Source organism: Sphaerodactylus townsendi, linkage group LG07 (assembly GCF_021028975.2).
Source record: "Sphaerodactylus townsendi isolate TG3544 linkage group LG07, MPM_Stown_v2.3, whole genome shotgun sequence".
NCBI classification, from domain to species: domain Eukaryota; kingdom Metazoa; phylum Chordata; class Lepidosauria; order Squamata; family Sphaerodactylidae; genus Sphaerodactylus; species Sphaerodactylus townsendi.
In genome coordinates this window covers 76,879,643-76,896,273 of record NC_059431.1, presented here as the reverse complement: position 1 = coordinate 76,896,273, position 16,631 = coordinate 76,879,643, and the positions used below count along the sequence as shown (strand labels likewise).

The following is a 16,631-nucleotide window of genomic DNA, read 5'->3' as shown; positions in this document are numbered from 1 at the left end:
AGCTTTTCCACGTTCTCTTTTTCCTCATCTCCAAGTTTTTGTTTTGTTAGTTTTTTTTAAAGTTCTGCCTGCATTTTGGTCCCTTTAGTCAATTTGATTTCTCACCCGATTTTATTAAGAACAAAAAGGGGCTGCTTAAATCAGCAGGGAAGTAAGCTAGATTTAAACTTCTGCTACATCAAATCAACCACTAGAGGGAGTAAAACACATACAGAATTTATGAAGAGCAGCTAAGATACAGGAACTTGGGGATGAGGAAAAAGAGAATGTGGAAAAAGTCAGGAGTGAAGGTTTTACTCAATGAGAACTGTGTATTTAAAACACATTTGTTGTATATGATCAGATTTGAGAAGACTGTGAGAATCAGTGTGGTGCAGTGGTTAAAGAGGTCCAGATTTGAATTCCTACTCTGCCCCGGAAATTTGCAGGGTGATGTTAGGCCAATCAATCACACTACCTCACAGGTTATTGTGGGGATAAAAGAAAACAGTGTAAGTTACAATGTTTTATCTTCATGGAGAAAGGTGAGAGATAAATAAATACAAGTGCCAGAGGAACACATACACAGAAGCACACTTGTGTAATGGTTTCCATGTCCAATTGGGAGCCATTACCTCAGATCAGGGGTAGGCTAACCCAGGTATATGTGTGTCAGTGGAATACCAGACCACTTTGCTGGGCACCCAGGGCCAGATCTCCACATAAGCACCTGAGGCATTGGTTTCATTGCTGCAGCCTATAGTGTAGGAGAAGGCAACAGGCACAACATTTGCCTGTCATTGCCTCCAAGATCTATCCAGCCAAAAGCCAAGTCTAAAGTGAATTTATGAAATTCTGGCAGCACCAGGGCGCTTGGATTTCTTCAAGTACAGCCCCCTTCCCCACATCTTGTTTTCTGGTATGTCATCAGTTTTCCAGGCAGACACTGCATTTTTTGACACTTGGGCTGATCCTAATTCATATGAACACTGTCCTTGGACTGCGTTGCTAATATGTTAATGGATTCAGCATCCTACTCAGACACACATTTCTTAGGGTAGGAATATTCTGTTTTCATTTGTCAACTTAACAGTTCCATAAGGAGTGTTTTATGCTTACTTATCTTTATGGAAGAAGGGCTGTTTTTGTACAAAGCTGGTGTACCTCTCAGCCTATCTTCAAGAAACTGGTTTTATTTTATATCTAGGGAGTTATAGTTGAACTGTTCCATCACAATATAGGATTTACAGGATTCTGAACAGAACTGATTCTCTTCCTTTACATGCTATCCTTGGAAGACTTCACACATTTCCATGCCTTTATGTTCAACATATATGCTAATGGTAGCCAGCTCTTTGTTTCTGAACATTCTCCACCCAATCCTTCATCTCCAAGTTTCTTGGCTGATAATTCCAAATTTCATCACTGTCTCACACTCAGTGGGTTGGAACCAAAGGTCATTTTCTATGGGCAGAAGACACTTTCACCAGTGGAATAGAGCATTCCAGCCTTGCTTGTAAGGAAGAGAAAGAACCTTTGCAAGTCCATTGAAATCAATAGGCATAGAAGACTATGCCACAGTTTAGGACAGCACTATTAGTCATGCAAATATATCCTGCTCTTTCAAATATATGCATCCCTTCTTTCCTATGCTCCATATGCAGGCAATTGATTCTCAGAACTCGTTTGTCATTGCTTTCAAATCCCTCCTGATCCCCACCTTTTCCATACGGTCTTTAACATTCTCCCTTTTCTATGGAATAAAGCCATGAATGGAATGAAATACACTCTACCCTTCTTCATTTGTACCCACATCTCTTTTCTCTCCCTCTGCTCCTTTTGACAAAATCTTTAGATTGTAGGCTCCATGGGGCAGGAAAAAACCTCTCTAAATAAACAAATAAACTTGTCTTCTAGTATTTTGTAAACTTTGAAGATGCTGTACAAACAGATACAGTTTGACTTCTACCTGAGTAACTGAATAACTGAAACAATCCAGAGCATTCTAGTTAGATTTAATGCTGCAGAGAAGCCAGAGACTTACATCTTTGCCAACCAAATCCTCTTGGTTTTCTACAATTCCCCAGGGAGCAATACCAATTGTGCAGATCTTCCCTCTAGATTTGGAGGCATGGTCTTTCAGGGAATCACCAACATGTCGAATAACTCCTGAAAATAAAAATGCACAATATCTATATCTATCTCTATCTATATAATGTGTGTGAGTAATTTAATTATTTATTTAAAACATTTTTATCCTCCACTTTCAGTACAAATATTTGGGAGACAGTTTACCCCAGCCATTAAAACAGGAACACATTCTCCTCCCATATTGTTATGCTCTTGCATACAGCCAAAAACAAACTTCCAAATAATAACACTTAGTACTACTGCCTTTATTGTTTCTGGTTTTTCTGGGATTCTGTGCTAAAATTATCAGATTTTTTAGACAGGGAAACTCAAAAGCAACTGAATTTCAAGTAACAGAAATCTGGTTATTGTACTTATATATGGTTTGTATATCAAAGCTCTGAATATGATATGGGATCTGCAGATTTATTTAGCTCTCTCACAGCTACTACTCTGCATCCTGGTCCAGAGGAACAGATCTGAGATAGAGAGAGACTGGGTTGCTGGAAAACTCCTAAAACTTTATCTAAAACTGCCTCATAAAGCATACAGCAATAAATATCAAGTGTTGAATAGCAAATGTAGCCTCTCTGTGACACTAATTACAGTGAAGCACCTGCTACATCTCAAATGGAAATTACATTTTAATTTTAATCTATATATTTTTCAGAATAAAAGATGCAAGCATGAAAAAGATATCTGACAAAGATGTTTAGAAATATAATAGTAAGAGGAAAAAGGAGTGAAATTTTGGGTACACAATCTTTTTGTACTGGAAAAGGTCCCTGCATATGGGTGGAATTCTCATGAGGCATAGCAAAGTCTTGAGAAACAGGAATCTGTGTACAAATCCCATGTTACTACCAAGCCTGACCAATCAGCTCAGTGAAAAAGCATGAGATTCCCCATAATAGCTCATCATGAAAGCATTGAGGAAGAGCAAAGAAACACAGGAAAACTTGAATCTCTTAAGTTCTGTGGTGACCTTTTTTCTTGTAAATACTGTGGTTATGTAGGACAATGCTTAGAGCACATTTATCTATGCAGAGATATCCACTTGAGTCATGCTGGAGTATTTTTATAGAATTAAAGGTATATATTTCCTTTCTAATATTGTAATTGGAAGCACTTTTTTTTACTTTACTAATTATCTTATAACAAAATCCTTTGACTCCCTCTGGGTCTGCCAGTTTCAGTTCTCTGTAGTCAAACCTGGTTGATGTTTGCTTCAATTGTCGTAATACTAGATTCAGGTCTGGCTTTCCCTAGCTAGTGTCCATTTTTTCCCTTTAGCATGGTATAAAGGTGACTGAAAACCTTAGGTACTGACAGCTAAACAGATATGGATCTAATTAGTGCCAGGGTGGAAGACCACCTGGAAATTTTATATATGCCACTCTGAGCCCCTTAAAGGAAACCAGGGCCCTTTCCGCATGGCAACGGAAATGCAGCTCCACTGGCATAAATAATGCCAGTGGAGGCTTGGGGACTGCTCGAACGGCAGCGTGCGAGCAGCCCTGCAGATCCGCCACATTGGAGGGCCACATGGGCGGGTCTCTGCAGCCCTCCAGAGCAACGCTGGACAGGCAGGTCAGTGGAGGCGACAGGAAAAGCAGCGGCATCCTGCCGGTGCAGTTCGCACCACGCCGACGGGAAGACGCCACTTTTCAAAAACCTCGCTCAATGAGCGAGGTTTAAAGTGGTGGCTTCACGTTGCTTTGGGACAGCTAGGATGGTGCTGCTGCACCTCCTGTGCGAACACTTCCCCCTGGGACACTCTATTCCGCCCGTGCAGAAAGGGCCCAGGATAGATATACAACAGGCAGGTAAGTTATCTAATTTTTCTAACTGAGCTGCCAGTTAGGTATTATCACAGCATTTTTTTCTTCACTTAAATGAACCAACAATGAAATTTAGAATACAGTAAGGCTTTCTGCGTCACAATATTTTCAGGACCTCCTCCACCAAGTTGCACTTACCTGTGTTTACTCCTCCAGTAAATATCCATGCCCCAGTAGTCATGGCAGCTTTGATGAGACCTTTCCCAAAAACTTGTTTGAGTTTTGGCTGAAGTTCAAAATTCTGGAGACCTCCATGCACAGAGATGAGAAGCTTGGGTAGCTCAAGTTGCCATTCCTTGGTCATCAAGTGAAGAAGAAGATCTGGCTTTGTGTCAAAAGACACACGCACATACTAAAGAATGAAGGACACAGGTATTTTTGAAAACAATTTGAAAAGAAAATGAATTGGCATTAATTTATCACTTCCATCGTCTTTAGTCTAGAATAGGCATTGCAAACATTGTGCTATCATTCTATGAACTTATGATACATGATAATAATTCATTAATTTTTTTAACTTTTCTAAAACAAACGATATATGAAAGATACATAGCCATAACTCAAGAGTACCTGAGCAGTGTAATAAGACACATGTTTGCAGAAAAAAATATATACCCAAATTTGATTTTGAAGTGAACTGGCAGGTGTGCAGGCAAGAAGGAGCTGCTAATCTTGCTGCAAACCCTGGGATAGTTAGCAAGGTAGTGACACTTTGGGTGGGTAGGAGTAACCACTGAGAACCCTATCATTGCTGCTTCTTTGACATTGAAGTGGTGGCAGGCAGGTGAGTAAGTGAGTGAAACACTGTCATGAGCCCTGACAGAGGCAAAACGGGACTGTTTGGGTGGGAGGAAAGAAACCATCACCACCTGGCCTGGAAGTAGGGGGAGCATCTAACACCCCTACCTCGATTCCTAAACATGCCACTAAGGTGACTGACCTGGTGCAGGTGGGTGGCTGAAAAGGAAGGGAAAGCTACACCCCCACCCCCCCATATTTTCCTCTTCTACCAATACCACAGCTCCATATTTTCCTCTTCTACCAATACCACAGCTCCAGTACTGAGTCAACAATGCAGGAGGCAGTGGTATGGGGAGTCCCCTGAGCCATAGGGTCAGCCTGGTTGAGGCAAATGACAGTAAAGGTGGAAAGAAACAATGAGAGGGGAGGGGTGAACAAAGAAACTGAGGGTTGAAAGAAGGCATGAGGACAGAGTTCTCCATTCTACAAGAGAAAACAAACTGATAATTCCCAGCCTAAACAATATCCAGGTGTCGTTGACCAGAGCCAGACCTTTCTTGGCAGTGGTCCCATCCTGGTCGATCTCTCTGTCTAGAGAGACCTAAGCCCTGTGGGACTTAGCTCAGTTCCACAGGGCCTATAAGACTGAGATGCTCTTGCACGTAATGGCAGGAAAACAGGATAATGAGAGCTTCATTCTACAACTTAATCCTGTAATTAATCTGGCCATATTAACCTACACACTGAGGAAGCCTTTTCCTGAAAACGCCACTTACCATAGGTAGCATTCTGTGATATTTACATATCCAGCATATTCATGTCAGTTTCACCAGGAGGACACTGCAGGTCCCAGGAAAGTGAGAGACCACAGTGGAAGTTTACTTGAGAAGAAATTAAGGAGCATGCTAGTTTTTGGAACACCACCAGTGACTTTTGGCTTATTTACATCTTCATGCTGCAGTTAAAATTATACTGAAACATTAAAGACAGTTTGCTTGGGGTGCTCTAGCTGATTGCATGTTAATATCTTCCCTGGTTACAGTATCATGATATGAATTTAGGATGACATTGATTGATTGAAATATTGTTCATGTAGGACATATAGGATGTACAGTTTTAGCACTTATTTGCACTTTGGCACTTTCACACTTTATTAAAAATTGTAAATTAGGTTGGTTTGTTATAATCATTGGAAGCGAGGGTACAATGGTTTTGTTCCTCTTTTTGCAGTCCAAGATGTTCCACCAGGCATATGGGTTGAAAGCAACTAGAAGTTATGACATCATATGACCACCCAATCCATCTGTTTGTGTTCCTTCTGGGGCGATGCTTCTGGTCACTCATGGAAGCTGCTGGGAGCCACTGGATATGTCAACTCCCACCCAATACTGGCCTAGTGTTTGCGTATGTTTGTAACTGGTTTCTCCTTGCATTGCATTTCTGCATTGCATTGCTATTCTTCAAACCTAGGTGGGTGCCTAGGCCAGCAATTTCATCTAAATCAAAGCAGAAAATGAAAGTGATATTCTCTTATCAGCATACCACCATAGTTTACTTCTGCTACTCACGAACGAAAGAAGACAACATGGTTGGTCTCCATCATCCTTGCCTTCCACTTGGGTTTGCACTGTTGTTTTGTGAATCTGAGGTGAACTGGTAAAGAATGCAAGACTCTTCAAATTCAAGTTCATATAGTCTGAGCTGCCATGGCATCCTTGAAGCTGCTTCTAGAGTAACTGTGCCAAGTTGTGACTGTTTAATACACCCATGCAGTCTCCACTCTCTACCTAAAGTTCATGTGTATTGTCTCTGGTGAATTTGCAATATACTTTGCAGACAAATAGTTCATGATTTTAACTTTTGTATAACATCCTAGTCATTGTGATACATAGCAGAGCAATGCACAAATTGTATAATACAATTTGAAAATTACAGCTTTGAATAGAGACTTTGAAGTTTCAGCAGTTAACTGTTTCCTCAATTTGCTCAGTTTGCAGCCTGTCTCGTTTACCAATACACAGCAATTATCTGAGAAACTGACACATATCTAAATCCAGTTGAGATGGCTTATGTTCTTTGCTGAATGGGTTAATATATTCCTCATTCAGGAAAATTAGTAAGTTGGATGACTTTAAATAGGACCAGGGAGAGCAAGAGGAATTAATAAGCAGGTACCAGAGAAAGCATTTTAATATTGTAGCCAGAGCACCAAGGTGTTGTTCTTTGTCTCTGAACAGTCTAATTTCATTTTTGCCTGATATCCTTGCTCTGGGCTCAGGCAATTCTACAGAAGAACAGCTGAATAATAGTTCATATAGTATATTGTTCATATAGTATATTGTATTTTGTTATTTTGTAGAGTAAGCAATCTGGTAGTATTGAGAAAATGAGATAATTTCAGCTTCTCAGAGCAAAGTATTCTTTGTGGAAAGAATACATTACTTGTTTAGAGATACACTAAAAGATCTTGGAAACACATGCGTAAGATTGCATTCTGTTAAAGATACATCAGTATCCAACAGTGCCTAGTTTTTTCCTGGCAGGTCTGACCACAAGGAGATTTCCTTTCTTCTTTAATAAACGTGAGATGACTGCAGAGTGAATAATTGTTGTGTTAAAGAAGTACAATTTTAATAAACTAGACTTTTTGACACATTGTTTTACACTGTAGAATTTTATCTATTTTTTCACACACCACCAAAATTAACAAAATGTAAGATTTTTACCCCATCAACATTTTTGAAAAATCTACCTATATTTCATACACTGTGTTATTATTAACTATTTCTTGGTGCCATGATCTCAAAATTTGTATGTTACTTTATCTTGTAATATTTCCATATATTAAAATGGTTAGGGAAATTATTTAATGCTAAGATTGGGTAGAACACATTTTTGAAATGTAGTAAAATTTACATTATAATTCTAAAAAATAATTGAGAACAAGTTAGCTGACTTGCTTGAGGACAGAGGCTGAATTCCCCCATGAAAATTTAATCTAGATTTAACTAAATTTCAAAAGAATCAGCACCTGTTCATCCAGGTTTTAACATCCTCACTGCAGAATGTTTCTAGTAAAGTCATCTAGCCGTGCCCTTTGGGGGGGGGGTGCCTGCTGTCAGGGGTGCAATTGTTAAGCTAGTAGCACCAAAATTTCAGAGTATCTTTAGGAGACCCTCCTAATCACCCAGGTTTGGTGAAGTTTGGTTCATGGGGGGCAAAGTTATGGACCCTCAAATATGCAGCCCCCATCTCCTATTAGCTCCCATTGGAGTGTTTTTTCAAAAAGGTGCATATACAAGCAGGTCCAGGAAAATCCCTTGATTGGAGCGGGGGGGGGAGCACCAGAAACAGGACTAATCTGTGTTCCACGGTTAGGCTGTGAGGAGATCTCAAGGGAACCTGCATATTTCGGGTGACTATCCCAGGATTAAGCGCCAGTGAGGAAATCACCAGAGTGAAGAAAGCAATTAAAAAAATGACATACTCAAGGAACTTCAATGTGGAATTATTTACATAAATGTATGTGTCACGGGTCTATCACTGAAAATAGTAGCCACAAGTATGTTTCAATTCTTTCCTCCTATATATTTCCATTCTTCCCTTCTATGAAATGTAGTTCACATATATTCTGCAATTATTTATCTCCCCTTGTCATTAGCTGCTTCCACATGAGTCATTTTTTTTCAGGTTTGATGGTGTTGAGAATGCTTTTCCTGCTTTCCCACAGCATCATGGTGCATTTGTGCTATGATGAGAAATTTTGGAAAAGACCACAGCAAACTGGATGGTTACCGAGTGTTATGGGGAGGGAGATGTGACTCAGATTTTATGGGTTCCATCCATATATTTACCCTACCCTACCCTCATAACAGCCATTTGCTCCCCCTATCACCCGGGGTGGTGGGTTTAACAGAATATTGTTATATTGATGTGGCATTATAACTATCTGTGTGTCGAGATCCCTGAATCCCCAGTTTTTAGGGGTTTTTTTAAAGCAAGCCTCTTGAGGAGATACAAGGGGAATGGCATATCTCTGAAATGAGTGGGGTTAGAAGTTTACTTTGTAAACAATTCAAGTTGTTTTAAAAATGAGAGATTGTTATAAAATTCTTGCTAAATAATGTTGTTCATTTGCTGATTTTTTTTAAAATGGGAAGACCCCCAGTGCCCTGAGGTATGGCTGCTGCAGGGGAACATGGGCAGGAAACTGTGAGGGAATCTGCCATATGGAAGCCCCATTGCTGCTGTGCTGTATCTGCAGCTGCAGCAGTTATGGGGTCATCATGCTAGTCTGTCCCCATGTGGAAATCCCATGCATAGCCAAGCATATTAATTGTGGAGCCATTATGGTTTAGTGGTTAAGAACAGGTGGACTGTAATATGGAGAACTGGGTTTGATTCCCCACTCCTTCACATGAGTGACAAACTCTTATCTGGTGAACCAGATTTATTTCCCCACTCCTACACACAAAGCCTGCTGAGTGATTTTGGGCTAATCACAGTTCTTCAGATCTCTCTTAGCCCCACCTAAGCCCCACCTAAGTGTCTATTATGGGGAGAGGAAAGGAAAGAATTTGTGAGCCCCTTTGAATCTTCTTACAGAAGAGAAAGAGGGGTATAAATCCAAACTCTTCTTCTTTTCCATATGATGGTATCAGAGTGAATTTAATATCTGGTAGACAATCATAATGTTCAATAAATGATATGTGGATTTCCTGGGGAGATTGAAAAGTTGAATGGCTTGAAAAATATGATAGAATCCAAATTGTTTTAGATGCTATTTAGTGACCTTATTCACCATTTCTGATAAAGACCCTTTAAGTTTTCAGGACTTTAGCTTATTCTTATAAAGAATATTTTTGCAACTTATAATGATGTTTAACCAACACAGCAGAATGCATTAACCATCTGGAATTTGATCTGTGAGGTGAACATGGCAAACTCTGACATTAACATTAATTTTTAGTTACTGAATTGTTCCTGTATATTACTAAAATAGTGAAAAGGAAAGATTTGATACTTCCTCACAATAACTAACCTACTGTATTCTCAACATATCCTCATTGGACTATGTGAAGACTCTCCCCACATTACAGTTAATGTGAGGATTCTTAGGGTCAAAAATTGTAACACAATAGGTAGACTTCCATTCAACTTTCCGGACTTCACAGGGTATTAGTTTAACTTTCTACTTATGCAAGATCAATTTCCTGAATAACCACTTGAAATAAAACATATGCATATAGCAGTTCAGAAACTGAGACGTTTGGTAGTTCATGATTTCCCATTACCATGGCTTTATTTGAGTGACCTCCTCCTTGGAATTCAATGGTTCCAAAGGCATCAGTTGGGCTGAGCTGAGTGTGCTTGCTGATTGACCACTTTTCTGACTGGAGGTCATTTCGACTAAGCCGGCTTTCATTTTTCTCATTCTGTATAACAGGGATACTCGGCGTAAGTCCCACATGTTGACCTATTAGGCGTCCACAGCAACACCTATAGGGCATTAAGCAAAAATTACTTCTTGGCTTAATAAGGGAACATGTTAGATTTCATTTAACTCACTGCAAAATTTGTAGCATGACATTTCGACAGCCAGTGTGATTTTGCTTGCCAGCAAATAGACTGGTGTTATAATCCGTGCTGCAGATGCAAAAGTGCACAGGGGTCCAGTAACTTCAGTGCTTTCTTTAATGGAGAAACTCAGTCAGTGCAATTTTCCTTATTCCAGTATTGCCAGAGTTCTCTCTTGAATTTAAACTAAATAAGACAGAGATAACAAATCTTCCTACATATTTTCAGGATCAGTTTTACTTGCTTGTTCAACTCTGGATCAGAGTTGTACTCAGAAGAAAGAATAAAAGCTTCATCCTTCTAATCTGGGACCAACTGAATGGAGAAGCCTCAGAAGCAGCCTGGCCAAAGAGGGAAGGTGTGGACCAGAGTGAGAACTCTGAACTCCATGTCCACTGAGAACTCTGACCCTCTCCAGCTGGCCCCCAAGAAGTTGACTGGCTGACTCAGGCTGCTGCAAGGCCCTAGTCCACTGGGTCTTCTGTTACTGTTTTAAAAGCAGTGAAAATGTTCGTCCTGCCTGCTCTCCTGCCTCAAGCCCGCAAACATGGCCTCAGGTAAATCCATGACTGATGCATCCTTCTAATCTCCCATGGCTCCTATAATCAAAGCTGTGTTCCACACACTATTACTAGCATTTTAAAGGAAATTTAAAAAGATTAAAATTCACTAGAATTGGAATCCATGTAGTTCCAATCTGAAGTGGGACCCTGCACATCTTCAACTGCTCTTTAAAAATCTCTGGGAGGATTTAATTATGGAACTCCCAGAGTACTGGTTTTCTCCTATATGTTAAAGTTGTAAATATCTGGTTCCTCTGCACATCATTTGGTTTCCACCTCTTACTATGCATTGCATATTTCCACAAAGTAGTTACTGTGACACCTTTTATCATTCCAGCTGTGTGCCAGTGCCAACAAATCTTCCTTTGGGATGCAGAGCCTAAATATTCTGTTCAAGCACTGTTGCAGTGAACTCCCAAAGGATTCAAAATAATAACGCTTTTCTACAACAGCTTAAAAAAATTCTGATGAAACATTATTGCTTTTAAGCACCCACAAGAAACAGTCCATTGAGGATACAGAACAGTTGTCAGGAACAGTCTTCTTTAAGAAGACAAAAAGATTCCACTTCAGTGACTTCAACTATGTGAGATATGAGCTGACATGCAAATCAAATTAATTGACATAGCAAATATGTTTGCCACATTGGCTGACAGTAACTTTAAAACATTTTAATGACATTTTAAGCAAGTCAAATGCTACTTTTTCAATAGAAACAATAAAGAAGTGAAAGTATTTCCAAAGTTCCTCAACTTGTTTTCAAGGGCCATATTTCGAAATGCATTTATCTTGAAATGGAGATACTGTACTTTTTAGTGCAGATTGTATCTGTTATGATTTATCTTCACAATACAGTAGGGATGCTGACTTAAGAGCACTTTCCTGGTAGTTTTTTATTCAATAGGCCTTACTTCCAAGTAGACCTGCATAGAATTGCTCTGTAACTATTTCATTACACAAAGAAGAATATCAACATTAATCTATTGAACTATAAGAGAAATAGATACCTATGAAATATCTTGAACATATATGAGCAACTGACACTGTAGTAATAATGTAGAGCAGAATATTCTGAGAGAGTCTGACCTGCGATGCAAATTTAATGAGAAACAAAGCACAGTTCAGTTGAATTACCTATGGGGGTCTTTGGCGCTGGGTATAATATGAACACATTCCCGTTTGTAAAATGCTCTTTCTATCCATGACTTCTGAGCCTGATAGAAGAAAAAAACACAAAAAATACAAAATTAATCCACAATATAATTTCTCCGTGCAATTTAAATTCTAAAGAATCAGGAAGCATTTTAACACAGGATGCCCTGAAGCTTCTATGCTAAGACTGATCTACTAGAATCCCTGGCATTTTTTGCAGGGCTTGAAGGTTTGCACACTGCATTAATATTTACATTGTCAATAAATGAAAATGAATAGAAACTGATGATGCATCGACAAGCTCCAAGTGGTGAAAAAAAAGACTTGACTTCTTTTCCTTTTTAATGTTTGTGGAAGCACTCTTTTTAAACTATTTTACAAACAGAACATTGAACCCTTTAGATTTTTTTAAAAGATAAAGGTTGTTAGAGACCTGTTCTTAACCCTGTTGAGTAGATTTTGAGGCATGACTTCAGGATTCAATACACAAACACAGAAAATCATTCTGAAAACATAGGGGGAATGAATGCAGCTGCAGGAAGGAATGTTAAATGAGAAAATAATTCACAGAAACAAGCGGGTTGTGGGAGCGGGGAAGGTTTGGTAAGTATGGAGTATTTTTGCAAAGTTTTCTCAATAGAGTTTTCTACACACTTCAACAATTAGACAGCAAGAACTTTTCTGCACAATAATCAGTGCAGTTCAGGACCTGTCCTGTCTGTTTTATAATGCAGATCTTCGTGCTTACCATTCTCAATGGAAACTGAAGAAGACAAAATATAGACCAACCATGTGTTGCACCTGATTGCCAGTGTGGTGTAGTGGTTAAGAGAACTTGGAGAAACAGGTTTTATTCCCCACTCCTCCACATGAAGCCTGCCAGGTGTCCTTGGGCCAGTCACAGTTTTCCTCAGAATTTTCTTAGAACTCTCTCAGCCCAAAGGAGGCAGGCAATAGCAACCACCTCTGAACAACTCTTATCTAAAAACCCTACAAGGTTGCCATAAGTTGGTTGAGACTTGACGGGCCAAACAATATACTATACTTTAAATTCATTTCATTTTCTATAAAATACTGCAAGTGATATATGAATTTTTAACAATTTTAACAATTTTAAACAAATCACCTGTCAACTATGATCAGACCAGTAAAGAGTAGAGAGCCTCCCCCATTTTTAAATTATATTAAACAGCCTTCCCTTTCATTTTTGCTGTATGTGTCTTCTACTCTTAACTGTGGGGGCCAAGTTGAAATAGTTTAGGTTGCTTTTGGTTTGTTCCTAGCAAAATTCTACTGTGGGCTGGACAACACAGAGCAAGGAATTGAGTTGTTATAATTCCTAATATAATTTCTATGGTGCTACACATTGTTTTCCTTATATATTATTGTATTAGATGCCTGGAGTGCTGATTTTTTTTTCTAGAAAGCATAAAGTTTCCTTCATATGCTAAATTTCTCCTGTCTTAACAATTCCTTTTTACTAAAACTCCCACAATGAACTACAAATTGTCAGAGTTTTCTAAAATTTCATTGTGTAATGAAGTTATGAACCTTTATGGAAATAGAAAAAAAATTGGGGAGGGGGGAGATTTGTGCATTAAATATTCTCGGAAAACTGTCCCTAGAATGTTGTTTAGAAAGGAGAAAAAATAGTAATTAAACGAACAAAATTAAATGTAAACATATGAAAGTTATCAAATAATATATGAAACGTATTAAGAAGAAAAGAATGCCTTGCTGAATGAGATCAAAGTCTTTATTGTTAAGCATTTTTAAAATCACAATGTCCAGTCAGACACCTTTGGGAAGCTCACAAAACAAGGGCAAAGCTAACACTTCTGTTCTTTCCTTCTAGCAGTGATGAAGGGCTATTTCTATTTCAATTGCGATCCTATTGCTAGATGTTCTTTTTCTGTGCCAGTTCACATCATAAAGAAATTCAAGCAATGTACAGTGTATTAGAGGTCTATTCTTAATTTCAACTACAAGATAAAATAAAAATCAGTATATTATAACACTGCTTTTGTATTTCAATATCATGTTCATCTTCAAAATAAGTGAAAAGGGGCATTCTCTTTTACAAAAGCGCCCCCCCCCAAATACCCCACTCCTAATAATCTGGACAACTAATCTCTATGCCACAAGCACATTGCCAATAGCTTTTTATTTCATTATTAATAATTTTCACTTCAGTGGACTATTCTATTTCATGGACTGAACAAGCAATATAGTTAAATAAGGATCATTCAAACATAAAGTATATTGACATTAATTTGTATTAACTGAACAATTAATTTACAAAAAATTAAAACACTGGCTACACATTGATGAATCAAGACATGAAAACAGAAAAGGGTTTGGTGAATATTATTTTATATATTATATTTTTATGTTAGATATGAATAGTCTGTAACTTCTCAATAATGATGTGCTGCATGAATTCAACTAGTTTTTTTGCTCTTCATTATTTTTGCTCTTCATTATAGTTTCAGCAGCAATTAGGAAAATATAACTATAAAGTATATCTCAACCATTCTTAGATCTAGTTGAATTTGCACCTACTTGAAACTTGTGAAATACAGATTTTGTCATTAAGTTTATAGCAATAATAATGATTACTTTTTACCTGAGCATCCACATTCCAGTCTTTCTAAAGTTCTCCCTGGTCAATTTGTGTTGTCAACATTCCGTTGCTGCTGGCCATTCTGCTAATAATAATACACTCATGACCGCCCACCAGGCATTCATTCCATTCCCAACCAAGAGATGTTAAAGTAAGCAATGAACTTGCGCCCATTAGCCACTTGGAATGTGCTGCCATGGGATTAGCCTCATTAGAAGTGCTACAGACATTCACTCACAGCTCCAAAACACAGCTTCATTTGAGCATCTAATCTGGTGCCAAAAGAAAAACAAATCCCCTGAGAGCTTGGATTTAACAGTCACAAGTCCTGACAGGCTGCTTTTTTTAATTTTCAAAAAGAAGATCTTGTGAAAGTGTGATAAGGTGTTCTGAGTTCTGAAAGTTCAACTCAGGAAAGCAAATCCTTCAAATGAAACAGTGTACTAAGCTGGAAAGATCCTGAGCACACATGAAATATATTTAATCTCTAAAGAATGAAACCAGTGTGTTTATTCAGCAGCTGCTGGGAATCTCAGTACATTGAAAAATATACTGCTATTCATCAACAACAGTGCCTAACAAAAGCATGTTTGCACTTGTCATTCAATACAATGTTAATTGTCTAATAAATTTATCATCTGTGGAAGCAAGAATTTAAATTTTTGATGTACAGTTGTAGACAAACTGGGAGGGGTTGTCTTTGGAGTGCAAATTAGATCACAAAGTGTTGATGGTATATGATGAGGAATTTGGAAGCAACCGGAGAAATGGGCAGGTTCATATTGGAGAAACTAGTCTTTTAAGTGTCCTGGTCTCAGACAACTGAAGGTTTTATAGGAGAGAACCAGCAGTTTGAATTGTGCTCGGATCCAGTGCTGACATTCAAATAATTTAACAACCGGTTTCGGTGGTGAGAGTCAAATAATTTAAGAACTGGTGGTTTACAAGCACCATTTTAACAACTGGTTCTGCCGAAGTGGTGTGAATCCCACCACTGCTTGGATCAAAATTGCTAGCCAGTGTCTCTCTTTCAGGATATTATTTCTGATACCACCAGATCCAGTGACACAGGAACTACCACAGTGCCATACCATTGGCATCTATCTCAGCCAAGTGGTTCTGAAATAAAGCATAATATCTAGTGTCACTGAAATGCCCAGGAAACAAACAGCAACTGCCTCCCTGTCTTAGGGCCAGCTGCTTCATCCTCAAGAGTAGGAATTTCAACCCCCACCAATTATTACATGCTCAAATACCTTGCCCAATAAAAGGAGATTTGCTACTAGCTGGTAATTGTTACAATAATTCATGTCCAGGATGTGTACTGAAGTTCTCTAATACTTGTGGCACAGAAATCTCTGCACTCCACACCTAGCCCTCACACACCGCTCTAAAACTGTAGAAAAAGTTATTCGGTCTACATCTTTTTGTAGGACACCTTCATATAAACTTTGACACTTTCTCTTAAGTCAGATTAACTCTTTCCTTCACATGGGATGAATGGAAAAAAGGACTGGCAAAAGGTAACATATGGCCTTTTGAATCCATTTGGCCTCTTTGGGTCAAGTGTACATTACCTTCAGGTCAAATTCTCAATTGTGCATGTGTTTCCCCCTCTTCAGAACTCACTGTGTTATAGATCAGTGGCCCTTTCTGCACAAAACCTTTTAAAACATTTTGAGACAGGAAATAAAACATTTCCTTCATGAAGTTCTGCATTGGTTTCCCCCCCCCCCCTTACATTTCATTCCCAACCTCAAAATATTTTAAATAAATCTTCTTTTAAAACAATTCTTTGATTGAAATGTTTTCAAAACATCTTCAATTGACTGTGCAATCTATTTATGTCATTTTCTGTTCCATCCCTGAACTTCCTCCTCAGTGCCATTTTTTAAGCTCACTGAATTTCCCCTTGCCTATTTATTTTCACCATTTTTGTTTTTTTAATTAACAAGGTAACCTTTGAAGCATCAAGTTTACAAGGTATAGAGAATTGTAGCAAGAAGCTGTGAAGTACTAAAGCAT

General features: G+C 38.5%; 1 protein-coding gene across 3 annotated transcripts in view; it reads right to left on the bottom strand.

Annotated features, from left to right (window-relative positions):
- Positions 1-16,631, bottom strand: part of TRPM3 (transient receptor potential cation channel subfamily M member 3) — a 305,116-nt gene that overhangs the window by 159,533 nt on the left and 128,952 nt on the right. For all 3 annotated transcript variants that reach the window (XM_048503482.1, XM_048503483.1, XM_048503484.1), the window contains exons 2-5: positions 11,966-12,045; positions 9,986-10,190; positions 4,089-4,302; positions 2,024-2,148 (exon numbers count right to left, since the gene is read on the bottom strand). In XM_048503482.1, the coding sequence (XP_048359439.1) occupies positions 2,024-2,148; positions 4,089-4,302; positions 9,986-10,190; positions 11,966-12,045 (624 nt within the window). The remainder of the gene's footprint in view (positions 1-2,023; positions 2,149-4,088; positions 4,303-9,985; positions 10,191-11,965; positions 12,046-16,631) is intronic.